Below are 26,885 nucleotides of genomic sequence, written 5' to 3'. Positions count from 1 at the left end.
GAGATGCTGTCTCGGCCGAAGGTGTCGTTGAGCTGCCTGTGACTGCGGGCGTTGCACCCGCAGAAGCCACGGTGCGGCTCGGGTTCTTGGTCGTCCGTGTTCCCTCGGCCTACAACGCTATCCTCGGACGACCCGGACTGAACGCCCTTCGCGCGGTGGTCTCAACGTACCACTTGCTCATGCGGTTCCCCACGGCGGCCGGGATTGGAGAGGTCTGAGGTGACTAACCGACCGCAAGGCAATGTTTCCTAGCAACTCTCAAAGGAAAGAAGCCCGTAGAAGCCTTAAGCGTCGAGTCCCTCGACGCCAGAGACGAGGTGGCCTTGCGGCACGGGGAGCCGGCCGAAGGTGTGATCGAAGTTCCCCTCGAGGAAGGTCGCCCGGACCGGACGGTCCGGGTCGGCACCAATCTCGACCCGGGAGCTCGGGCTCGGTTGGTGGAATTCCTCCGAGCCAACGCCGATGTATTTGCCTGGTCGGCGGCCGATGTACCTGGGATCGACCCGGAGGTCATTTCTCACGCCCTCAACGTCGACCCAACCCACCGACCAGTAAAGCAGAAGAAGAGACACTGTGCCCCGGATCGGATCCGAGTGGTCGACCAGGAGGTAGACAAGCTCTTGGAGGCAGGATTCATAAGGGAGGTCAGCTACCCCGAATGGCTGGCAAATGTCGTACTTGTCCGGAAGGCGAGCGGAAAGTGGAGGATGTGCGTCGACTACACCGACCTGAACAAGGCATGCCCCAAGGATAGCTTTCCGCTTCCGCGGATAGACCAACTGGTCGACGCGACTTCCGGATATCAGCTGCTGTCTTTCATGGACGCCTTCTCCGGCTACAACCAGATAATGATGGCTCCACAGGACGAGGAGAAAACTGCCTTTATAACAGACCGGGGGCTGTACTGTTACAAGGTAATGCCCTTCGGTCTGAAGAATGCTGGCGCCACTTACCAGCGCCTCGTCAACAAAATCTTCAAAGAGCAAATCGGCCGGAACATGGAGGTGTACGTGGACGATATGCTGATGAAGAGCCGCCATGCAGACCAGCACATCGCGGATCTGGAGGAGACTTTCGCCACCTTGCGGAAGTTTTGCATGAAGCTGAACCCAGCGAAGTGCGCCTTTGGCGCTTCGGCCGGGAGGTTCCTCGGTTTCATTGTCAACCAGCGGGGGATCGAAGCCAACCCGGACAAAATCAAGGCCAACCAAGATATGTCCCCTCCGACCAAAGTGAAGGAGGTTCAGGAGCTCGCTGGGAGGGTCGCCGCGCTCGGACGATTTGTGGCAAAATCGGCCGAACGCTGCCAACCTTTCTTCAAGGTGTTGAAACGCCCGAAAGACTTCCTCTGGACGGCCGAATGTCAAGCAGCATTCGACCAGCTCAAGGAATACTTGGCGTCTCCTCCCCTGCTGTCTAAGCCGCAAGAAGGGGAGATGCTCTACCTCTATCTGGCGGTCTCCCCAACCGCAGTCAGTGCGGTACTGGTTCGGGAAGAGGCAAAGCTCCAGAAGCCTGTGTACTACATCAGCCGGGTCCTACGGGATGCCGAGACGCGGTATACGAAGGCTGAAAAGATCGCCTTCGCGCTGCTGACCGCGACCAGGAGGCTTCGCCCCTATTTCCAGGCCCATTCTGTCACCCTCTTGACCGATCAACCGCTGCGGCAGATCCTCAGCAATCCTGAGAATGCGGGACGGCTGGTGAAGTGGGCAGTAGAACTTGGTGAGTTCGACATCCGCTACCAGCCCCGACCCGCCATCAAGGCCCAGGCGCTCGCGGATTTCCTCGCTGAGTGCACGGTGCAGGAGGCGGAACCTAGGTCGCCGGAAACACCCAACCTCGACCTTCCGATTTGGACGCTTCACATCGATGGGTCGTCGAACCCCGAAGGTGGAGGGGCCGGGCTGGTCCTCACCAGCCCTGATGGAGTGATAGCCGAGTATGCCTTGAGGTTCGGATTTCCAGGGACCAACAACGAGGCTGAGTATGAGGCCCTAGTCACGGGACTCAAACTCACCAAGGAGCTCGGCATCCGGCGCCTGAAGGTCTTCACCGACTCCCAGCTGGTGGTCGGGCAGGTCCGTGGGGAGTTCGAAGCCCGGAACCCGACCATGCAGAATTACGTCCGGAAGGTGCAAGCACTCATTTCCGACCTCGGCAGTGTCGACATCCAGCAGGTCCCAAGAAGTGAAAATGCCAGGGCCGACAGGCTGTCCCGCTTAGTGAGCGCAGACGCGCACAACTTGTCGAGGGCGATCTACCTGGAGACCCTGGATGCCCCGAGCATCGGCGAGGCTGGAGCGGTGATGGCGATTGATCCGGAGCCGTCTTGGATGGACCCGCTTGTCGCCTACCTCGCCGAAGGGATCCTCCCTGAAGACGAAGATCAAGCTCGGCGACTTGTTATGAAGTCCGCCCACTACGTACTCAATGAAGGGAGGCTGTATCGGACCTCGTTCACCGCCCCCCTCTTAAAGTGCCTCCGCCCCTCGGAAGCGGCCTACGTCCTCGGCGAAGTCCACGAAGGCGTTTGCGGATCCCACTTGGGGGCTAGGTCCTTGGCGCACAAGATCATGAGGCAAGGCTATTATTGGCCTACCTTGTTGGAGGACTCAAAGAATCATGTACGGAAATGCGACGCCTGCCAGCGCCACGCCAACGTCCAGAGAGTCCCTTCTGTCCCCTTGGCACCAATCACTGCACCCTGGCCCTTCGCCCAGTGGGGAATGGATATCCTCGGACCATTCCCCGTCGCTTCAGCTCAGCGGAAATTTTTGATTGTTGCAATCAACTACTTCACCAAGTGGGTGGAGGCAGAGCCGCTGGCCACTATCACGGAGGTGCAAGTCCGGAAGTTCGTGAAGAAGAACATCATTGTCCGATTTGGGGTACCTCGGGTCCTCATCTCGGATAATGGCCGACAGTTCGACAACAAGCATTTCCGTGACTTCTGCGAGGAATTCGGGATCGAGCATCGGTTCACATCTGTGTCGCATCCCCAAACCAACGGCGAGGCCGAGGTCACAAATCGGACAATCCTCCAAGGAATCAAAGCGCGAATCGGTCGGACAGGGCAAGCTTGGGTCGAAGAACTCGAGAATGTCCTTTGGGCGTATCGGACCACGCATCGGACCCCTACCGGGGAGACGCCTTTCAGCCTAACCTATGGCACGGAAGCCGTTGTCCCCGTGGAGCTCGGACTCCCCTCACCTCGGGTGGCCGCGCACCGACCCGAGGCCAATTCGGAGCAACTCCGAGGGAACCTGGATCTCTTGGAAGAAGCGAGGGAAATGGCGCAGGTTCGGATGGCGATGTATCAGCGGAGGGTGGCCCGATATTACAACTCCAAGGTCCGACCGAAGCTTTTCAGAATCGGAGATCTGGTGCTAAGGCGAGCTAAAGCATCTCAACCTGCGGAAGGTGGGAAGCTAGCGCCAAATTGGGAAGGCCCGTATAAGGTTCGCTGGGTAAACCGACCTGGCTCCTACCAGTTGGAGGCCCTAGATGGTCGAGAAATTCCAAGGAGCTGGAATTCCGCTAACCTGCGGATGTATTACCAGTAGAACGACGATGCCAGAAAGACAGTTCAAAAATGTATAACACTTTGCATTTCAATAATTTCTGGTTACAACGGCGTGCTCGTGTGATTACAAGGAATTCCCAGAGGGGAATTAGGGTGTAAAGAAAGTAAAGAAGAGGCGGAGACTCCGAGGAGCTGAAGATCTGGGATCCCGAAACCTCCATCCGAAGCGGCTGCAATCCCGCCGGAAGTGGGTGCTTCCAACCGGAGGCGCCATCGGCGTCTCACGAAGAAGACGAAGAGCCGGCGTGGATGAAGAAGAAGTAGACGAAGGAGAAGTCTACATTGCTCCTACCCAGAGGCGCCATCCACGCCTCACGAAAAAGACGAGGAGCCGCCGCAGACGAAGCTCCCGCTGCCTCCAGGGGAACGCCACCTCCAAGGGATATTCCGGTCCTCCCCAGTGTTAGGGGAGAGAAGGAATACAAGGGGGAAGAGCATATGGAGGCGCGGTCCCGGATCAAGCACCTGGTGCGGAGCTCAATCGGGAGGCCGAACTTCAAGGAGGGGAGACGTGATCCTGGATGAAACGCCTAGAGCGGAGTTCCGCCGGGGAGAACCTCCTTGTTGATCCCAGATGAAACGGCTAGTTGGCGGAAGTCGCGAAGGGCGCGCCTCCCGTTCCTTCGGCAGGGGTCTCTCAACCATGCGCCGGAGAGGAGGCCCACGATCCATGGCAACCTGAACAGCTCCGGCTTGACAGGCTCCATCGCACCCCCCCGGTCGTTCCGATACGGGTGGCTCCAATAAATGCGGGCGTATTGAATCCGGAGCCGATCCGGCTCTCGAGGCGTATCTTCCCGCGATTTCCTAAGCGTCATTCTCCTTAATCGCATTTTTTGTGCAAGACACTCCGGGTGGCCTGTACCCCTAGGTCCACGTATCTTCGCTCGCGCCCCAGGCCGCATCCGCCTCGCAGAACGCGCGTATCGCGGCCGCTTAACTGACACTCCTCGCAAGCAGCAACTGGCGATCCGATTTCCCAGATAACCCCTTAATTAGCACTTAATGCCCATCTGGTGTTCCCCAGGCGACGCTTGGAGAGGAGGAGAAATACAATCGCAGCTGGCCATGGAGAAATCCCGTCGGGCGGCAAGCGACAGGCGCACGACCAGCGAGCGGAATTTCCCGAGGCTCGGCCCTCGGATGCCAGGCTAACCCGATGATCATCCCGGGAGCAGACTAGCCTGAAGCCCCGACCGGTCGCCTCGGCTTGCGCCAGCCTTGGCCGACCAACGAGCGGAATTTTCCGAGGCTCGGCCCTCGGATGCCAGGCTAACCCGATGATCATCCCGGGAGCAGACTAGCCTGAAGCCCCGACCGGTCGCCTCGGCTTGCGCCAGCCTTGGCCGACCAACGAGCAGAATCTCCCGAGGCTCGGCCCTCGGATGCCAGGCTAACCCGATGATCATCCCGGGAGCAGACTAGCCTGAAGCCCCGACCGGTCGCCTCGGCTTGCGCCAGCCTTGGCCGACCAACGAGCGGAATCTCCCGAGGCTCGGCCCTCGGATGCCAGGCTAACCCGATGATCATCCCGGGAGCAGACTAGCCTGAAGCCCCGACCGGTCGCCTCGGCTTGCGCCAGCCTTGGCCGACCAACAAGCGGAATTTCCCGAGGCTCGGCCCTCGGATGCCAGGCTAACCCGATGATCATCCCGGGAGCAGACTAGCCTGAAGCCCCGACCGGTCGCCTCGGCTTGCGCCAGCCTTGGCCGACCAACGAGCGGAATCTCCCGAGGCTCGGCCCTCGGATGCCAGGCTAACCCGATGATCATCCCGGGAGCAGACTAGCCTGAAGCCCCGACCGGTCGCCTCGGCTTGCGCCAGCCTGGGCCGACCAACGAGCGGAATCTCCCGAGGCTCGGCCCTTGGATGCCAGGCTAACCCGATGATCATCCCGGGAGCAGACTAGCCTGAAGCCCCGACCGGTCACCTCGGCTTGCGCCAGCCTTGGCCGACCAACGAGCGGAATTTTCCGAGGCTCGGCCCTTGGATGCCAGGCTAACCCGATGATCATCCCGGGAGCAGACTAGCCTGAAGCCCCGACCGGTCGCCTCGGCTTGCGCCAGCCTTGGCCGACCAACGAGCGGAATCTCCCGAGGCTCGGCCCTCGGATGCCAGGCTAACCCGATGATCATCCCGGGAGCAGACTAGCCTGAAGCCCCGACCAGTCGCCTCGGCTTGCGCCAGCCTTGGCCGACCAACGAGCGGAATTTCCTGAGGCCTAACCCTCGGATGCCTGGCTTAGCGCCGGAAGAATTTCCTGAGGCCTAACCCTCGGATGCCTGGCTTAGCGCCGGAAGAATTTCCTGAGGCCTGACCCTCGGATGCCTGGCTTAGCGCCGGAAGAATTTCCTGAGGCCTGACCCTCGGATGCCTGGCTTGGCGCCGGAAGAATTTCCTGAGGCCTAACCCTCGGATGCCTGGCTTGGCGCCGGAAGAATTTCCTGAGGCCTAACCCTCGGATGCCTGGCTTGGCGCCGGAAGAATTTCCTGAGGCCTAACCCTCGGATGCCTGGCTTAGCGCCGGAAGAATTTCCTGAGGCCTAACCCTCGGATGCCTGGCCTAGCGCCGGAAGAATTTCAAGAGTCGGGAGTCAGCGAGACGCTACCAAGAGTTAAAAAGAAGAAGGACGAAAGTGAAATGAAGAAACTCTATTTGCATTAACTTTCATTGTTTCAGGGCCGAGACCCATACAACTTGGCAAAACGCCAACACACAAAGAAAAGAACAAAATACAGAAGGTCAGCTTGGAGGAACCCCCGGGTCGAGAACGTCGGGCACGTCCGTAGGGGGTAGGGAGACGGTTGGAGAAGCAGCAGGCAATGGCGCCGGAGGGGAGTCGAGAAGGGAGATCCCACTCAGGTCAATTTCGGGGTACTTAGCCGACACCCTTGCCAGGCCTTCCTCGAAGCTTAAGACAAAGGAGTCGGACCCCGCGTCCGACATATCACGGACGAACTCGTTGGACTGACGATAGGCCTGTACCGCCTCCGACATATCACGGGTGAACTTGGCGGACTGACGATAAGCCTGTACCGCCTGACGCCCGATCTCCGCACTCTTCTCGGCCAGCGTCGCCTCTGCCCGCTCCATAATCTGAGCCTTCGCCTCCAAGACCTTCGCCACAATCCGGTCATCCGCCTCGGAGGAGACCCTCAGTAGATCAGCCTGAGCCTCCTTGTGCTTCGCCTCGGCAGCAATGCGAGCAGCCTCAGCCTCCTCCAGGCGCGAATGAAGCTCCTGGTCGCTCGCGCGGAACTTCTCCAAGGCCGACTCCAATTCGCCCAGCTTGGCTTCAAGAGACCGGGTTCGGTTGCGGGCGTTGTCGGCTGACCGCTGGGCCTTCTCCCACCTCTCCCGGTAGTCGGCAGCCTTCCGGGACTGCTTCTCGGCCCGCTCCTCCGCCTTCTTGATCTCGCCCTCGAGACCCGAGGCAACCTTGAGTTTCTCCCGAGCCTCCAACAGTTGCTTCTCGAGGGTGGCGAAGCCGAGTGCCCACTCTTCGGCCACCTGGAGCCTCGTCTCGAGGTCCCTGGTCGTCCTCCCTGCCGCAGCCTGACCTCCCTCCTCTACAGCCTTCAGTTGGCTCTCAGCCCTCGCCAGAAGCCTCGCCTGTTCCTCGTAGCACTCCTCCAGGCGGACCATGTACTGGGCGAGCTAAGAGATAGGAAAAACGAGGGCGTCAGGCGGGGATCAACAGAGCCTATAAATGAGGAAAGTGACCAAAAGAGCACTCACCGACATGAGACAGACGCAGCTGGCAGCCCCAACGTCAGAGACCCTCATCTCCCGGACCCGCCTGCGGTCCTTCTCCAGCAGCACCGTCTCGATGAGGTTTCGGGCGCCGGCGAAAGTGAAGGCCGACCCCGACTTCTCCCCGGAGTCGGACGGTGGTTCTGCAGCCTTACCCTTACCCATCGCTTGGGGAAGAGTCATGCTGACCATGTTCGGGGCGGGGACCGCCCCTGGAATTGACAGGGTCCCGCTCGGCCGGGGCCTCGGCGCGTCCCTCCTCGTATCATCCGGAGCCGACCGAGTCGAAGGCTGGGCTGGGGACCGATCACGTCCGACCCGTCCATCTCGGGCGCGCCCGGGTGATGCCTCCGGAGAAACGGTAGTCTCGGCATCGGAGGGCTGATACAGCGTCAACTCCCGGTCCGCGCCCGCGGCGTCCCCCTGATCGGTGGGTCCGGACCCGTCTGTCGGCGTCGGAGTCGCCTGCCGGCGGGACTTCTTCGCCGGTGGGGCCCCGCTCGGAGGAGCTCGTTTCTTCCTCCGGACTGCTTCCAATAGGGACGTCCTACCAACAGCCGTTGCCTTGTCCGACCGCATGACGTCGTCGATCTCTGCAAAAAGGACGAGGTGGTCGGAGGTTGAGAAACTGAAGGAAAGAACAAGACGAAAGAGGAGAAAAGAGCTAAAAAAGAAATGGTGGCGGGCTCACGGTCAGCGGGGACCGAGCTCAGACCGACGTTCCAAGGTATCCTCGGAAATAAGGCGAGCCACTGGGGGGAGCCGGCCCTCGGCAACCAACTCCTTCAAGACGGCGACGCCATCGGATTCCTCCCTCGACAACCTCGATAGGCCAATCGGGGACTTCATCGGCGTCTCCCAGGTTGCCCTGATTCCCCAAGAGGGATCTGCGTCAACGAAAAAGAAGCGCTCCTTCCAGCCGTGAATGGAGGTAGGAGCCTCCTTGACGAGGCCGCACCCTCGCCGCGCCGCAAAGCACCACCACCCTTTATCCTGGGGGTGGCCGCTCAGGCCGTAGCATTCCCAAAAGACATTCAGGGTGGCGGGAACCTCGTGCATGCGGCAGAGAACCTGAAAGGCCGTCAGGGCGCGCCATGAGTTCGGCACCAGTTGCGTCGGCGCCACTCTTAAACCCCGAAGCACCTGAACGACTAAGTCCGAGGGGGGAAAGCGGAACCCGGCCTGAAGAATGCCCTCATTGATGGCAACCTTCCCTGGAGGAGGATGGGACATCCTCTCCTCAGGCCCCGGGAGTGTAACATTGCAGGCCTCGGGAAGGTGGTATCGAGCCACGAACCTATCTAGGTCTTCGGCGACCGACTCCGACTTAATGCGGTCTGCTCTCACTTCGTCCATCCCTAATGGCCAGTGAATCTACGGTCAGGACAGGGTCAAGAAGGGGAAAAGGACCGGAACGACTGGAGTACACTAATACAAAAGGAGAGTATGGAGAGCCCTAAATTAAAGAATGGGGCAACTCACCGGAAGAGAAGGAAGAACGGCTCCGAGAGCGTCAAAGGAGGAGCAAGCGAACAGTCCGACGGCGATGACGGCAGCGCAAAGAAGAAACTCGAAGATGTCTGTAAAGAGAAAGGCGGACGGAGGAGGACCCCCGGTTAAATAGGCGGAAAGGTGGGTGACACCGCGGTGACGCCAGAGGACGCCTGGCTGCCGAAGGGTCGCTCGCGCCCCAAAGGCGAATCGACGCCATTAAGGAAGGATGTCCGCCGAAATCCTCAGACTGCCAGGTCAGCAACAACCGCCATACGCCATAAAGAAGACGGGGAGCTCGAAGCGCGCGCGCCTCTCCGAGGGATGGCGGCAATCTCGAAGCATCACTTCCTTCACCCGTTTCCCTTCTGGTTCCAGGCTCGGAAGTGGGGGGCTACTGTTACGGGGGAACTCAGCCACCATGCCCCACGTGACCGACACGCGCGCCCAAGAAGACTACAGCTGCCCCTTGATCCAGTAACCCGACCCCGAGTCGGATATCTTCGGCTTCGCAGCCCGACCCCGAGTCGGCTGCCCCTTGATCCAGTAACCCGACCCCGAGTCGGATATCTTCGGCTTCGCAGCCCGACCCCGAGTCGGCTGCCCCTTGATCCAGCAATCCGACCCCGAGTCGGCAATCTCTCGACAACGACAGGCTGTTCCCCTGAAGCACGCCACGACCCTCTGCTCCACTACTCCCTGCAACGGTCGTATCCGGCGCTGCTCCACGATCTCCTGTAACAGCCGTACAAAGCGGAGCTCCACTACGCCCTGTCACGGCCGTACCCAGCGCTGCCCCACGACGCCCTGTAACGGCCATGTCAGTGGCAACTCCATCGTGCCACACGATGACCAACCCCCCAGAAGGACCCCCCAGCCTGGTATATATGCTGCGGGGGGGAGAAGGGGGGAGGTAAGCAAGAACTTCCAGTGCATTCTCCTACTACCTGCAATTATCTCTCCTCCTCCTCCAATCTCCTCTGACTTGATCGTCGGAGGGCCCCCACTACCCCAGTGGTGGTGCGAGGCTTGCTTGCAGGTTTTCCGGTGAAAAGTGGAGCGTAATCAACACCAACCAAGGCGACTCAGACGGAACTCCGTTCACACCGCTGTGCCAATCGTTCTCGGTTTGGACCACCAGCAACACTAACTAATCTTCTTGCAATTAGTTATGCATCATCTTGTAGCAAAGTCTTTCGCGACCGCTGGTCTACTGGCAGTATGTCACTAATCATCTTGAACACAACTTTCAGGACAAATCATATACCAACGTATTACCTCCCATTAGCAGGGTCCTCAACATAGCCAGATCAAAATTCAAATAGTTCTAGGTCTCATTTCTAGTTCTAAAATTATGAGGTGTCAAAATCAATCAATCAAATCCATAATAAGATCATATATCGTCATAATATTCCAAAATAGTATATTGCATAATAATATACTATCTATCAAATCATGCATCACGAATAATACCACTCAAAGTCATGAATATAATAATTTAATAATTGCTGATAAATTTAAAAAAATAAAACATTACTTACCTTGCGAATGTAATCCAATTAACAGATCCAATTGATCCCAAAAATTCTTCTCAAAGCCTATTATCTTAAAATTATGTTTTTTCTTCAAATTTAATCATAATTATAAAAAAAAACTTAAATTCTAACATGCTTATAGGGCTAACCAAGCAGGAGTGCCCTACACCCGACCGATCAAAATGAAATTCATCGAAACTTGCTCGGACTAGGGCACCGATGGTTCAACACAGATCAAAAATATCAAATCTAATAATGTTTAGCAAAAAGCAAGGTGAGGGCTGACACGCCGCTCGACAACCCTAGATCAAGACTCTTCACCAAGGTTGAACCAGAATCACGCAAGAGATATTATGCTAGATCCAGCATCCCTAGAAGAGTAGGAAGAGAAAGTTTAGTAGAGAAAAATAAGAAATGATGGAGAAGAGAGAAAATTTCAGTCTGAGTTCAATCAGCGATCTGGGATTAGTTGTCGATGGCACAGATCAACCTGGATCAATCAACATGTCTAGCCCATAAGTCAGAAAAGAGAAACTTTGTAGAGAGAGTATAAGAGAGAGAAAGTGGGGAAGAGAGAGAAAGAAAAGAAGAAGAAGGTCCTCTCTCTAGTCAAGGAAAAAAAACAAAGGAGAGGGAAAGCATGACTGTGGTGGTGCCTAGGTCAGAAGACCCGCAACTGCCCACTATGGATGGTGACCAACGACGGCCAATGGAGAGAAAAAACAGACCAAAATAAAGCTCTCCTATTTCGGGCGATTCACCGACTTGAAACAAGGCAAATCTAAGCTACAACATCAGAAGAGAGAGAGAGAGAGAGAGAGAGAGAGAGGAGCACATACCTCAACCTGGTGATGTGATCCGATAGTCCCCTCCGGTGACAAATCAAGGAAGAAAAACTAAAAGAAGAGTTTGGGATCGATGGCTCAACCTCGAATGAACTCGAAGATCTTTAAATAGATAATCCCAGCATTATCCACCCGATCTCTAGATCGCAATGAACTTCCAACCTTCATCGCGATCGGAGAGAAAGAAGACTCTAGTCAAGAGTCTTTCTTCCGATTGCCCTCATGTGCAGCCCAAAGCCAAAATCGCTAGCCAATCAAGTGGACCAAGCCCACTCCTTGCGTTTCGCGGCCGTTCTCTATGAGCAACCATGCCAACAATATGAGAAGCTTGTTGGCGTTTAGAGCCGTGAACTCTGGTTCATATGAAGCATCCATTCAGACCCAACAAATAAATAATGATGTTGAATTGTCGTTATCCTTTGGAGCACTTATTCAACGACAAAAATTTAATAGTGGGACTCGACTCGGAAAATTTCAGAGCAATCCCTCAGCCACATCAACCATCCAATACTATGGCCCAAATATATGATAATGTTGCAACTTTCCTTTGGATAGCCTCCGGGTCCACGGACACTGGATTAATTGGCAATAATTCCCGTGATATTGTTGCAATGCCTAATAATGCAAGTGAACAACATACTCATCTGGTTTCGGAGAATTCAGTGACGAGTTATGCTGATGTTGATGGGACAGCAATGAGTACTAATCACTTCTCACGGATTCTGAACAGCAGCATATGATGAAGCATAATGCATGTGAAGAAAAATACTCTTCCGATTTTGGAGATTATGACAAACGACATTTCTATTAGCGTAGTCAGATTATGAACGGCAACATGTGACAGTACAATGCAATGAAAGAAAATCAAAAACTTCTGGTTTCAAAAAATATGACAAATCTTGCTGCTGCTGGAGGAGTAATAAATGTTAATCAGTCGTCAACCAATAATTCTGAACAGCACTGCTCTGGTTATCATGTTGTGGAGAACTCGCAGGTGATGGAACATTTCAATCATATGACAGAAAAGTTTGCCTATAGTGATGATACCTGGCGTCTGATGCTCAAAGATTCTTCTCAGCTTGACTTCAGTAGAATCACAGAGGTCATTGGAAATGATTCTATTTCATTGTAGTTTGTGACACCTTCAAATGTTCATCACCATCAATGCTTTGCCTCGCATTGGACAGATGATATAAAGGTCCTGCAGGTCTATAAAGCTGTATATGCAAATGTAGTCCCTTGACCTGCATTCCAATGTGGTTAATATGCAATCAGCCCATGTATAAGCCCAAAAGTTGGTTCGCATAGCTTTGTGCAGCCACACACAGAGTCCATTTAGCACTGTGCAGCCATATAGGAAGTTCACTCTTATATAGGCCCACGCAGAAGGGGCGAGTTCAAGCTGACAGTTGGATTGGATATAGGTATAAGACTAGCTAGATACAGGTATTATTAATAATAAATATTTATCATAACTATTGTTGTTAGGCATTAAATACCACGCGTCAACTGTTAGTTGTTGTGATCAATAATATCATTGTTTATCAACGAAAATAATACTACTATCATTACTTTGATTTATTTTATTTATTTTTAATTACTTAAAAAGTACTGACTACATATGCACTATACAGTTTTTGGCCATCTGCCTATTGCAGCTGCCTTTTAAAACACCAATAGGTTGGATTCAGAGGCTGGTACGAGAGGAAATGTAAAGATATTGATCAAGTTAGATGCACTAAGAGTATAAAAGGATATTAATGAAAGATAGGGAATTTCAAAAAGACAAGGCTGTTATTTTCAAATACTGTTTCTACTAAAGAAATATTTATCAAGCACAATTTGTGAGGTGTTACGATTCTGGTGATGTAAGTCCCAAACCTAAAAGTGGAGGTAGCTTAGAAAAGGATGTGAGAGTGTAAGGCATTAGAGCCAAATGAAATACCAATTGACGTTCGAAAAATCATGAGATATTGGGCTACTGTGGCTTACCAACTTATTTAAGAAGTTTTAAACAACCAAGAATGAATTAAATGATTGAAATAGAAATATTGCAATACTTTGTATAATAATGAGGCAAAAAATTATTATAGTTATCAATGTAGTGAAGATAAATTTCAGAGAACTAATTTGGACATATGCATAAAAGATCAACAACTGAGGTTATCTTCTAACTCATGCAACTAATAGAAAAATATTAAAAAAGGCAATAAGCTATATACAATTTTTATTACTGAAATTATAGTGGATCAAAAAAGGTAATTTGATAGGTTTATGCAGGACAAGGTTAGCCAAACCATCTCAAACCAAAAAGTTTGGGCCGTACCGAACTAAACTTGTCAACAACCAAGATGGTTCGACCCTTAATAAACCCCCGACCCTCCCAAAACCCCATGGTCCCAATCACCGCTCGTCTCTCCCTCTCCCTCTCCCTCTCCTGTCACCGCCTTCTCTGGCGACGGTTCGTCCAACGAAGAACGGAAGGAGACAAAGAAAAAGGCATGGCAATAACGAGCCTCACAGTTACATCCTCCTCCAAGTTCTCCGTCACCCAAGGCATCCTCTGCTACCAGATTCATGCTCCCTAGGCCACGATCTTGACTATCAAGCATTGACTGAGGCCAATGATGCTAGTGATGCATGGGATCTGCGTGGTGCCAGCATCGGCCTTATCATCACCTACGACCTCCAGATCTACCTTGAGTCACTTATATGCAATCAAATGGGGCGGATCTTACCCTTGCCACCATCATTAGTCCCGCTCCCACGGTCGTTGGTGACCATCATGGGCAAGATCACCGCCTATCTAGGCTCTTTAAGGCAATGGGTGCAACGTCGAAGGCCAGAAAAGTGAGGCCATAAGATCTCTTTCTTGTGCAATGACAATAGATCCCTCTCCCTCCCCTCTCCTTCTCTCTCCCCCTCCCTCCTCTCTCTTCCTCTCCTCGCTCTCCCCCTCCTTATTTTGTATGCCTCAGAATGGTATGATACAAACGGGTATCATACCAAACCGGTCACTAGCTAGTATAAGCCCTGATACTGGTTCGGCAGACCTTGATGTAAGATATACATTTGATGTAAGATATACATAAGTAGTACATTCAGATCATTGAAGACATGCATTCTAGAGCATGAAATATGCTTTAACAATTATTATGATATAACAAGTGTATTTTCAGTCACAATAGGCTTGGACTAAGGATCAGTCCATGCTCATCTCTACAATACGAATTATGCATGAAATTGCAAATTATGTTCAAGATGTACTATGGTATGTGTTAATTATGAAGTTTCCAACAGACCAAGGAAAAGTGAAGCACCAAGGTCTTTTCAAGCCTAGGTGCAAAGTACAAAGCATGGCACACACTTCAATGAAATAAGAAGCAAAATGATCTTGTATATACACATACAAAATTTTGTGTCTGCACATATAAATATGTGTACTTATATATGTGAATTACATGCACATGCACACACATATATGTAGATACATATGGTTGTGTGTGTACATACATATATGCATATTATTACCTTCATTCTAATGGAAATTTCTTTTAGAGGTGTTCAGGCAGATATGCACCATTGGCAGATAATTCAACAATCACGAACAGATAGATGCTATCAGCATTCTTAGAGTATAGGCATCAATCGATGTTTGGAACAACATGACAAAAGCTTGATTAAGCAAAGAAAGAATTAAAAGCTAATCTCGAGTTTGGGAAATTATTTAAGTGAGAAGCAATTTGACTCTCTTGCAATGAAAAATATATTGATTATTACAAATTTGAAATTGATTACTGCTTTCAGCATGATTCGTAATTAAAGAAATGGACTAAAATTTGAGAATTTGTGAGCAAACCAATTTAATAGGATTATATATTCTGTAAACATTTTCCTAACCTAGTACAAAAGTTGACCATCTATGCAACCTTTTACAAGATAGTAGCATATAAAAGCAAATAATAAAAGCATTTTTAGTTTGTGCTATATATGTTTGTGTAGTTTAGTTTTTTAAAGAAAAACAAACAAAAAAATGAGGCAGCTCGAGTTAGAATTAATATGAGTACCTCAATAGATCATATCAAGCACCCCAAACGTTAGGATAGAATGATCAAAACTTGCTGAGGTTGCTGAACCAAAGTTAATTAACCAACAGCAAGACTCAGAATAACTTGATAGATCAGAATGTGGGAAAATAGAGAAGATCCAAATTGACACAGATAATATCCTCGTGTAATAGATACCACATAAGGCGACAGTAACAAAAAAAAGGTTCAAAATAGTGCTGGGTGGTAAAGAAAAACCAAAAAAAATGACAAAAAGCTGAATAATAGAGTGTGTAACCTTCATAATTATCAACAGATTCATAGCCAAAAGCAAAGACAGGAAACAAGGTTTGTTGGTTATAGTTATAACAATTACTATAATATGAGCAGCAGACAAAAGTTGGACCATGATTATGTACATTCATTCTAAAGCTTGCTATTTCTATGATCGTTATTATTGGAATTTAAATATTGCATGAACTTCAGAATTTTTAAACAAAATACCAGCCATGTATGTTACTGTATGTGTCTGCAAACAGCATGTAGGTTCTGTTGTTCCCTGATAGCCACATACTGCAGCCACCTTTTAAAATTTAAACACTTAACAAGTATCCAAAGAAATGTTTCTTTCTGAAGAATTTCAATAGAAGAGCGTCTCAAAAACTAATTATAAAGAATTGGCGATAGATGACCTCAAAATATGATAGTACTTGGGTTAGACTTGAACGTGCAATAAATTTCATACTAACTGCTTTCAAATAAGAAGGAACATGAATGTTACTGTCAGCGTTGCCTTTGATAGTCTACATTCTTTGCCCAAATTTTAAGTTTATGTTCATCATTCACAGAAAAACCTTACAATATGCACATAATCTGGCAATACTAAACTGCATTTGGACTGAGCAAACATTGTGATGAAACCCATTAAAAGGGTGCATGCAAAACAGCCCATCTGGATCACAAACTAAAGATGTTCAATCACAACTTGGCATGCCTAGCAGCATTTCATGTTAATGCCTTGACATATTGTGTTTTTGGACACATCCAAATGACCAAATATTGTAACCATGAGGGAAATACAAGTCCATATTCAAATGTAAAATGCATTTAACCATGAATAACATTTCAGCAGGTTCTCATATAGAAGAAATAAAAAGATAATAGTAGAAAATGATTCAAGGAATCATTTATTTTTTGATACTTAAACTTACAGCACAATGTTGGAGTTAGAGATTGGATCAACCAGTCCCCTGACTTGATTCACAAATTAGTAGAAACATTAGAGAAGTACGTAGAGAGAACTTGATTCCAAAATATTACTCGAAACTTCAGAGAAGTATATAGAGAGAATCTTGCTTATAATTAGACTAAGGGCTTTTTGCAAATATACAGAATTGTGTGAATACCCTCACAAAGTTGCTTCTTGCATACATACCCTTACAAAATATTTTTTCCATATATACTCTCAACATCACAGTCTTGTCGACGATGTTAATTAAAATGGTTATTTGTACTAAAAATTAATTAGAATTGTGAATTAACCCTTTTTACCCCTCTAATAGGTAACAAGTCCAACCTGTCTCGTTTCACATGCATACCTTCCTAAATATATGTATGCGAATACACCTGCAAAGTTGCTATTTACATTTGTACCCTTATAAAATACTTTCTTGTGTGTATATACCCATGACATCACAATTCTATCCACGACATTAGTTAAAATGGACATTCAGAAGATATACAAAGGTATACTTAGGAAAATGTAATCTCTTTCTGAAATAATATACTTTAGAATAAGTTTTATCGCGATGAGTATATAAATTTTCAACCTTTAAGGTGCATCTGCATCGTAGACGATCATTCTTTTTCTACATATTTTGTTATTTTTTATGACAAATCAGTATGGATGCATCTTCTATTTAAACTTCTCCAAATTGCAATCACACAGATGACAAATTTCACAAAAACAAATAGTTCCAAAGTTGGAGTCTGGAAATATGAACTCCACTTATATGCCTAGGAGCATGTGGATTAGTATTGTAATACATCAGTCTATACAATATTGTACTAGTAAGAACTTAAGTTAATCTATTTCATATATGACCTTCAAGATATTTATTTTATATTGTCTCAATCAAAGGTGTCATACATCATGCATAAGAATATATTCATATGACCTTCAAGATATTTATTTATATTGTATCAAGTCAACAGTGGCATATGTATCATGCATCACAATATACATTTTAAGTTTGATTTCCCAGTTCATAGCTGCAGTTTTATGCAGAATTCTTGGCTTTTGATTGCATACACCTCCATTTATTTGGGGAATCTGCAGGCCGTGGAAGCTACTGGAAGCTACTGTATTTAGTCTATTCTGATAATTCTTTCATTTTCTTTGCAGGATTTGAAAATATTCAATCCTGTGATTTAAAATGGTGACCTGAACTGCGCTCATGAAGAGATTGATATATTTAATCCTGTGGTAAGGAATTCATTGGTTCATCAACCTTGACTTCTAACTTTGATAGTGGTTCTATCTTCTATTCTGTTAATTTTTTCATGAAAATCTATAGAATGCTTATTTTGCAGCTATATACCTAATCTAACCTGTTGACTTATAGGCCATGATAGCAGTACTATATGCCTTCTAAAAGTTTCATGGCACATCAACTCATAAGCACCAATAATGTTATTTAACCTTATTTTGTCAATGGTAGTTGCCTTTTTTCTCATGCAATTTTGCCACTTAATTGCTAATAGGTAGGAAATAACAATTGCTTTGTGCCTTCTTCTCACGCAATTTTGTCATTCAAGATAATTTGTTAGTTGATATAGAGTTGAATTCCATTCACAGTAATTTTTTTGCTAATTGCAGATTTGATCACATGTTCTGCTAGAGTGCTGGAGATTTTTTCATACTCAATAAGCTCAAGTTTTCAATATTCGGGTTGTAACCACATCATCATTTTGGGGTTGCAATCATGTCATCGTTTTGGGCTGTAATCATACATCTGTGGCCTTGTGGATCAAATGAAAGATAAATCTTGTAATTGTGGAAGGTATTTTTAATTTGTCCTTTTGGATACTATAGATTTTGTATATTGATCAACATTAACAGGCTTTTGTGAACCTCTCTAGCTCTATAATCAGATTTAAAATGTGTTGGTTATGTTTATACCCACTTCTGGATAAGTTTCTTTATATGCAGGTTATGAATTAGTCCTATTCTTGATGAGTTATAACGGGTTTTGCTTTATATAAAGTATCGTTGATGGATTTATACAATATATGTCATGGAAAGTTATTGGTACAATTGCAGGTAGATGTGTTTTTTTATGACCATAATTTAAAAGATCTGATTATGTTTTGGCATTAATTTCTTTATATGCAGGTACTTGTGTCTGTTTACATCCAAAATTATGAATGATATTGTATCTAAGTTCATGATTAGACCTGATATGGTTGAGGTCAACTATTTTCTGCTTATGATCCAGTCCAGACATGCAGGTGTCACCTAAAAGATCCAACATTCCAGGAATAAAACAGAGTCGGGTTAGAAGAATAAGATTGAATCAAGCATGTCTGATTCTAAGGTTGGACGCTAAGATTTAATGCCGATTACAATTACATAAAACTATTAATCCATATAATTGATTGTAAAAATAATATCATACATGAAGGAAACTGATGGAAGATAAGACCCACAACTAAGAAGAACTAGACTAGAGTACAACCAATTCAATCACAATAGAAAGGGATTTTAACCAGTATACTCTTTATAAATATTTGAAATTGCATATATACCCTTACAAATTCATTATTTTTGTGTATACGCTTCCAAATTATTTTTTTTTGTACGTCTATATCCTCGAAAGTTTACTATTTGCTTTTATAACCTTATAAAGTATTTTTTCTGTGTGTATACGTATTAAGGGTATTTCAGTCATATCAATTTTAAACAGCTCGTTTCTTCAAGCATTAGATGGCATAGGTAGACATGCAAAGAAAAAAATTATAAGGGTATATATGCAAAAAAAAGTAATTTATAATGGTATATATGCAAATAGCAATTTTACAAGGGTATTTACAAATTCCATATATTGAGGAGGGTATACATGCGAAAATCCCTTAACTAACTCTAGCATAATATGACTTGCATTCCTGAGATAATAAGCACAATCCAGTGGTAACAGAACTAAGAGCATGTGGACATTATGAAGACATGATAAGCAAAGTTGATATCCGCATGTAAAATAATGTGTTTTCATATGAGGATACAGAGAAGGATACAGTTGTAGAAATTATTCCTGATGCCTGAATAACTTAATACTGCACAGATATGACAAGCCAAAACTTCAAAATAAATATGAGAACAAACAATGTTTATACTTTATAGAACAAAGAAAGAACTATAGAATTGAATGCCTTAAAGGGTATAGGTACTTACATCACACGGAAGGAATAACTTTACTTCTTACGATGACTTTGGTTATGCCTTCTTGTAGAACGGTCATGTCTTCCTTTATCATGATACTGATCATGATTTCTTGGACTGGATTCTGATCTGAGATAATTGCTGCCTACAAAGACATCACCGTAGGTGGCACCATACTCATCATATGAGCTAGAAGGATCATACCTGTCCCCAAATGCATCTTGGGTCACTGATTCTGACCTATGACTCTCATAAGTTCTAGTTCTTTCTTTATTTTTATTGTCTGATATATAGTCATATTCTTTCTTCAAATGTTTAGAAGTTAATGTTGATCGACTGATATGCTCTTTTGACCTTGAAGAATAACTAGTATCATTCCTGTCTGCTATATCACCTCGGTCCCTATGGTATTCATTTCGATCAAGCAATTGAGCATAATTTCTGTGGCTTGAGGGGCTTCTAGATCCGTATTTCTTTTCTCTTTTATGCTTGCTTCCTTCATGATCCTCCCAATGTCCATAGTGTTCATATTTTGGTTTCTGGTGAATTTTTTGCAGATCATGGCTCATGTTTGATTTTTCACTTGTAGAAACATCCAAATGTAGCGACTTCTCTTTTCTTGTATCAGATACACTGCACCCACTGCCTTGTAATCCATTAATATTTGCAGTTACATCACTCTGAGAATGGCATTCGTGTGCGGAAACTGCAGCTCCTGGGGAAACTTTTACATTGCATTCAATCCCTCCTGCCTGTTTGATTTCCTCCATGTACTCATCAATTATGTCCCTCAATACCTTAAAGAACATAACAACCATATAAACCTCAAAAATTGAACTGTATGAAAAGTGAAACCGCAGCAGATAAGCAGAGGTTTACGTTGTTGTTGGGCTAGACGACATGCATGCTTATGTGTGCACAGCAAATGTGAGGCACAGAAAGAGAAGGTAAATCCTATCTATGGGATTGAGTTCAAATCTTAACAGTGGAAAAGTTAGATGGCAGACATTAAATGGATAACCTAACTATTAAATGCCTAAAAACCATATATAAAATTTTGAGCAGGCTTCATACATTTGCATCAGATGAGCACAAACTGGATAGCATCTCTGGTGCTAATTAGAATTATGGCGAACCATATAAACTGAGAACTTATACTATTGAATATGAACTAAAAATTTTGAATAATATATACCAAAATTTAACAATATGGTTAATTCTAAACCACTAAAATCATTTAACCTAACCATTTAAAAATTTTCATTTTGTGATAACTAGATGCACAGCTGTGTGGCTTCTTAATTTCACACAGCACTACATTCACTATGGTTCAAATTCTGTCAATAAAATGTAGCTCAAATAAATCCAAAATTTATTTGGAGTGTGCAACAAAATCTGATAACTTGCACCTCTTTTGGAGCTCGCTTCACTTTCTTGCCACGGTATGACATTCTTCTCCGCTTATAATCCCTTTCCTCAGCTAATAGCTCTTCTCTTGTCTTGGCTCTGCCCCCATCCTTGAAAATATTGATGTAAAAACAAAAGAGAAAAAGGTTACGAACTGAATTATTACCACATTGTCAAAGATCAATCCTATACACTAGCCGAAAAGTTAAAGTGTAACCGCATAAATAGAAAAATAAATGACAAGTATCATATATATTGAAATAATGCCACTGATAAAAAGAATTAAATTAACCAAGCACATATAATGATGCATGGCATTTGGCTTCACCATAACATGAAACAAGCAAATTTTCTGTGCATTACAGATTCACTCTCCAGTCATAACTGTATTAATATTTACACTTTACCACTGTGTTCTTATATTATCTTGCTGAAGAGCAAGTTATAAAATTTCTTCCACATACACACAGTTCAAACTGCAGATTACGGCATAAAGTCGCATAGAATTCTAATTGAAGCCTTTCCTTAGCATAATCTTCCTAGAATGATATGCAAATAGGTATATGCATATAGCAAGAATATATGTGTGTATGCGCATGTTCATAAAATCACGAACAGATGTTATATTCCTATTGCTATATTTATATAATCTATATTCATTATAACACATGTCATAATCATATATGTTACGTTCTTGGAATCATGTGCATGCACATAAAATGTTATACTCATACAATCACTTACACTTTACCACTGTGTTCTTATATTATCTTGCTGAAGAGCAAGTTATAAAATTTCTTCCACATACAAACAGTTCAAACTGCAGATTACGGCATAAAGTCGCATAGAATTCTAAATTGAAGCCTTTCCTTAGCATAATCTTCCTAGAATGATATGCAAATAGGTATATGCATATAGCAAGAATATATGTGTGTATGCGCGTGTTCATAAAATCACGAACAGATGTTATATTCATATTGCTATATTTATATAATCTATATTCATTATAACACATGTCATAATCATATATGCTACGTTCTTGGAATCATGTGCATGCACATAAAATGTTATGCTCATACAATCACACCAATGCATATATTTAATACATGCATGGGTATGGAATCACAAATGCACATGCGCATTATACCCAAAAATGCACAAAACAGACAACAGAGAACAACACACAAATGTACTACAAAATGAATAAATGAAGAAATGCACCTAACAAGGTTTTAAATCCTGGTATCATGATCTGGATCAGTCTAGGGCCAGATAGGGACGGTACTGCTTTTGACGGTTTATCATGATGATTCACTAGGATGCCAATTTTTTATTTTTTTATTTTACATTTTTATTTTTTATACTTTTGTTGTTTGAACGTTTAGAAGTTTTTAGAACTTGTATGTTTTATTTAAGGATTAGGGTAGGTACTTTCAGCCCATAATAGGGTTAATGCCATCCATACCCATAGTCTGATGCCAACACTAATGCTTTAAAAGTAAAAAAATAAAAAATAACAATAAATATAAATGATGCACCACTTATCAATCATATCATGAAAGTTTAATTTTTGAAAAATCAAACATATTTTAAAATATTTTCTACATATAATCAATTATTTAATAAAATTCATGAAGTAATGGAATTAATTTAGATAATTAGTAAAAAGCATGGTATCTCAAAAAAATAGATCCAAATTATCTGCACTAGTTCCAAGTTTTTAGAATTTAATTTAATTTTTATTATTAAATAATTTTAAAAAGAAAAATTATTGAAATTTTGAAAAATAACATTGGTTAAGAATTTTATTGACGCCCTCCATGGCTACTACACGTGGTTTGTTGTACCAAACCGTACAATCCAATTCAGGGAGTATCAAATCGTACGAATAGGTACGGAGACTTCATATATCCCCCACACCTAGATATGTACCATGCCAACATTCGGTACGGGAGTGCATAGGTTGAGTATCGATAGGGGTCGAGTGTCAATATGAGACCTACTACCCAGACTTTAAACCTTGGCATGGCGTTCCAGTCAGCTTAATTTTTTTTTAATTCACACCAATTTTGGCAATAGATTCAGATGCTCTTAAACACACCTAAAATTGATCAATATCCTGCAGCAATATGGTATAGTGCAAACATGCTGCCAGTTTTTCCCTAAATTTGTTTTCTTTCATTTTCAATAATCATTTTATTTAATAAAACTACAATACAAATCCAAAAACAAAAGCACGTAGCATTGAAGGCAGATACCTGCTTACAAGATACCAAATAAATGGAGAAACTGTTATATGTATACCCTAGAAGCCAATCTAACTGACACATTATTAATTCTGGAACATAATTTTGTACTTGACTTTATTATTATTGAATAATAAAAAGCCATCTTTTTCATTCATATTGTTTATGTGTCTGTGAATCGTTTAAGGAATTAATAAGATAATGATGCATATTTTCAAAAGTTGAGAATTTGAGCCATGTATCATGGGTGATTAATTTCTAAATGCTCCTGATCGATAGATCATCGCGAGGATGGTGATCGATCCGATGAGATCAGTGCACGCATTGCTTTCCTTATGGATAGACGAGACTCGAGTCCACAGTGTAGGGACACTGAAGTGATAGTGCAGCTGCTTGTTAGAGAACAAGGGTACTGAGCGTGACCAAGACAAGAAGTCACTTGAATGTCTATCCACTCGTCAGTGACTTGCTTGATGTTGCAGTAGTGTGACTGATCCTTTGACCTGCGGTACTTCGGCTACTCACAGTGAGGTTATTGTAATTTAACTGCATGTATACATGGTTTCTAAATATACGGGCCCTTGTAGTGTAAATTGGCTGCAGTAGGTTCACTGTAGGAGTAGGGTATGCACCTACATAGAATCTATCGATTTTGATAGATAAGGAATGATCCTATATGATTTATAAGACTGAGTTCGTAAGACCTCGGCCGGAGCAGTACGTACAGTGGAAAAAGAGTTTTCCACTCTCGAACTTAAGTCGAATAAATCCTGACATATGACAGACGATGCGGTTTGATGAGTTGTCCATGACCTCCGTCCTGTAGGGATCCACGATAGAAGGACTGTATCATACGATAACTGCACCTAGATGTTCATCATTCCATTCTGCTGGGTGGCTACCACATGCTGCTAGGTGTCGCTGGTGGATGATGAGACTCACAGGGACTATCTCGATGGTCGATGATTCCTGATGAGTTGAGTTGGAATTATTCCAACCCATTGAAAGCAGTATTCAATGATATTGTGATAGAGATCGCAATACATCTCACTACCAGACAGAATAGAACCTATGGGGTCACACACATTAGAAGTATTGACCGATCCGATGGTTGAATTATGATTATGAATCACGAATAATCAATTTCATTGATAATGAGTTGAAGAAGGAATAATGAGATTTGATTAATTGGACTTAAACACGAATCCTACTTGGAGTAGGATTTCTAGAGTTCTAATTAGATTAGGATTGTGAGTCCTACTTAGAGTAGGATTCCTAGAGTCCTAATTGAATTAGGATTTCGAATTCGAATCAGAGTCCTACTTAAAGTAGAATTCCTAGAGTCCTAATTTGATTAGGACTATGGATTCAAATTAGAGTCCTAATTGGATTAGGACTAAAATTGAATAAGTCCTAATTGGATTAGAATTTCTTAAATCCTAATTAATTATTAATCTAATGAATTAACATGACTCCTAATTGGATTAGGATTGAAGAGTTCAATTGAGTCATGATTCATTTAAGTTCTAATTGGATTAGAACTTGCATAGATTAGAACCCAAATTGGTTCACACTTGGTTGAAGCCTAATTAGATTAGGACTAGACCATATGAGGGCCACCTCATCGCCCCTCCTCTTTTTCTCCTTGGTGCGGCAAAACAAAGAGGGGCCGGCGCCCCTCTTGGGAATTAGTCAGGAGCTCCTTTAAAGGAATCAAAGGGGCAGCACCTAGGGCATTGGAAATCCTCTCCCTTGTGTCGTACGCCCCTCCTTCCTCTTGGTCTTCAGCCGCCATCAGCAAGGAGAAAAGAAGAGGCGGCGTGCACCTCCTCTTGACCTTCTTCCTTGGTTCCAGCGCAGGGAAAGGAGAAAGGCTGCAAGTAGCCTTTGGTTCCTCTTCCAGATCCCTCCTTTCTCTTCATCCTTCCTAAGGAAATCAAGGGTTGATTCAAAGGAAGGATTTCAGCCATCAAGAGTTGTCTCTGCAAGGGAGCTAGCACCCCGGGAAGACAAGAAAGCTTTGATCGGTCCTCTGTTTCGTATGGATACCCGTAGAGGCCGGACACGTGTGCAGCTTCAAGCGAACCTTCATCCAAAACTACGAACATCAATTTGCGGTAATCATCTACCCGCACAAGATGAAGATCTAATCTTCCTAATGGTTTAAAAGTTTTTAATCCTAATCTATCTACGAACGACGGTTTTTTGAAATACGTTCATGCAATGAACGTCGATCCCGCGCATGCCCCTTCCGCTGCACTTCTAATCTGATTTTTCTGCAGCATGGACGGGTTCCCAACAGTGGTGTCAGAGCCTAGGTTGTATAGATTAAGATTAGGACTAATCGTTAAAGGCATATTAGATCTGAAAATTTAAAGATTATGCTTGCTGATTTTTCTGCATACAGAATTTTCAGGTTGCTGATTTTTCTACATGCTAAATTTGATATGCGTAGATTAATGATTATATTGTGTTGTTAATGTGATTACAAATATTTAGAATCATATCAAATGTAATCAGCAACTCATGAGATGACATAATCAGTTAAATTTCAGATCTGAAAATTATATTTATGCATGTGATGCATATGGTGATGATCATGGATGACCCTTTGTGATTGTGCTGAAATGTTCTGCGATGTTCTGTGATGTTATGTGATGACATGTAATTTAGTTTTTCATATGCCTGCGTGCATCTTAAGTTCATGTAATAGAGACCTGCATGTCTCAAGAAAAGGGGTTGTAATTATTCTTTTATTTTTGAATTTTATCTGGGATGCAATCAGTGATGTATGTTGCACGTCGATGGTTGATCGATGCATGCCCTCTACAAGCAAGCGTTGCGCGGATCGAGATCAAAGGTTGATCGAAAATGGATCAAGGAATTGATCACAATTAGACCTAAGGGATCAAAATCAAGTCAAGAGTTAAAGACGATATAACCAATTGACGTGCATGTGCTTACTATGACCCATCTTGGATCCATGTTGATCGAAAATGGATCAAGGAATTGATCACAATTAGACCTAAGGGATCAAAATCAAGTCAAGAGTTAAAGACGATATAACCAATTGACGTGCATGTGCTTACTATGACCCATCTTGGATCCATGATCATCACCAGTTAAATTTATTTTGTTATATATGCCTGGATGTTTATGTTTATGCCTATGCATAGCGGGTAGATGGATATGTGCATGAGATGTAGATAATCAATCGAAAAGGACCTAAACCAAAACCTCCTCAATCAGTTGAGAGTAAACCTGATGCAGCACTGTCTCGTGAGAGGGGTAGGAGAAAGGAGGAGAGAGGACTGGAGAGGAAAGAGGAGGAAGAAGGACAGAGAGGGGAGAAGAGAGAAAAATAGACGGAAAGCAAATTTGTTCAACATTCATTAACCTGTCAAGAAATGCATAGACCCAATATATAGGGTTACGAAATACGAAAAGGTCCCTCCAAATAAACTAATCCCACAAAAGCCATAACATAACAATATATACATAAACCCAGTCAACATAAAGTAAACTAACATCAACTCA

General features: G+C 44.8%; 1 protein-coding gene across 2 annotated transcripts in view; it reads right to left on the bottom strand.

Annotated features, from left to right (window-relative positions):
• Positions 1–11,988: 11,988 nt before the first annotated feature.
• Positions 11,989–26,885, bottom strand: part of LOC113463504 (U11/U12 small nuclear ribonucleoprotein) — a 44,866-nt gene continuing 29,969 nt past the window's right edge. The window contains exons 3-5 of one of the 2 annotated variants that reach the window (XM_039133903.3): positions 21,105–21,212; positions 19,708–20,492; positions 11,989–12,455 (exon numbers count right to left, since the gene is read on the bottom strand). In XM_039133903.3, the coding sequence (XP_038989831.3) occupies positions 19,728–20,492; positions 21,105–21,212 (873 nt within the window). In that variant the 3' untranslated portion in view covers positions 11,989–12,455; positions 19,708–19,727. Of the gene's footprint in view, positions 12,456–17,534; positions 19,590–19,707; positions 20,493–21,104; positions 21,213–26,885 lie in introns of those variants that run through there. The other variant, XM_039133902.3, reaches the window with a different exon arrangement.

This window comes from Phoenix dactylifera, chromosome 4, assembly GCF_051530095.1.
Source record: "Phoenix dactylifera cultivar Ajwa chromosome 4, Ajwa_hap1_PhDact_Kaust_v1.1, whole genome shotgun sequence".
Classification (NCBI taxonomy): Eukaryota; Viridiplantae; Streptophyta; class Magnoliopsida; order Arecales; family Arecaceae; genus Phoenix; species Phoenix dactylifera.
Note: the sequence above shows the minus strand (reverse complement) of the source record. Positions and strands in the feature narration are given on the sequence as shown.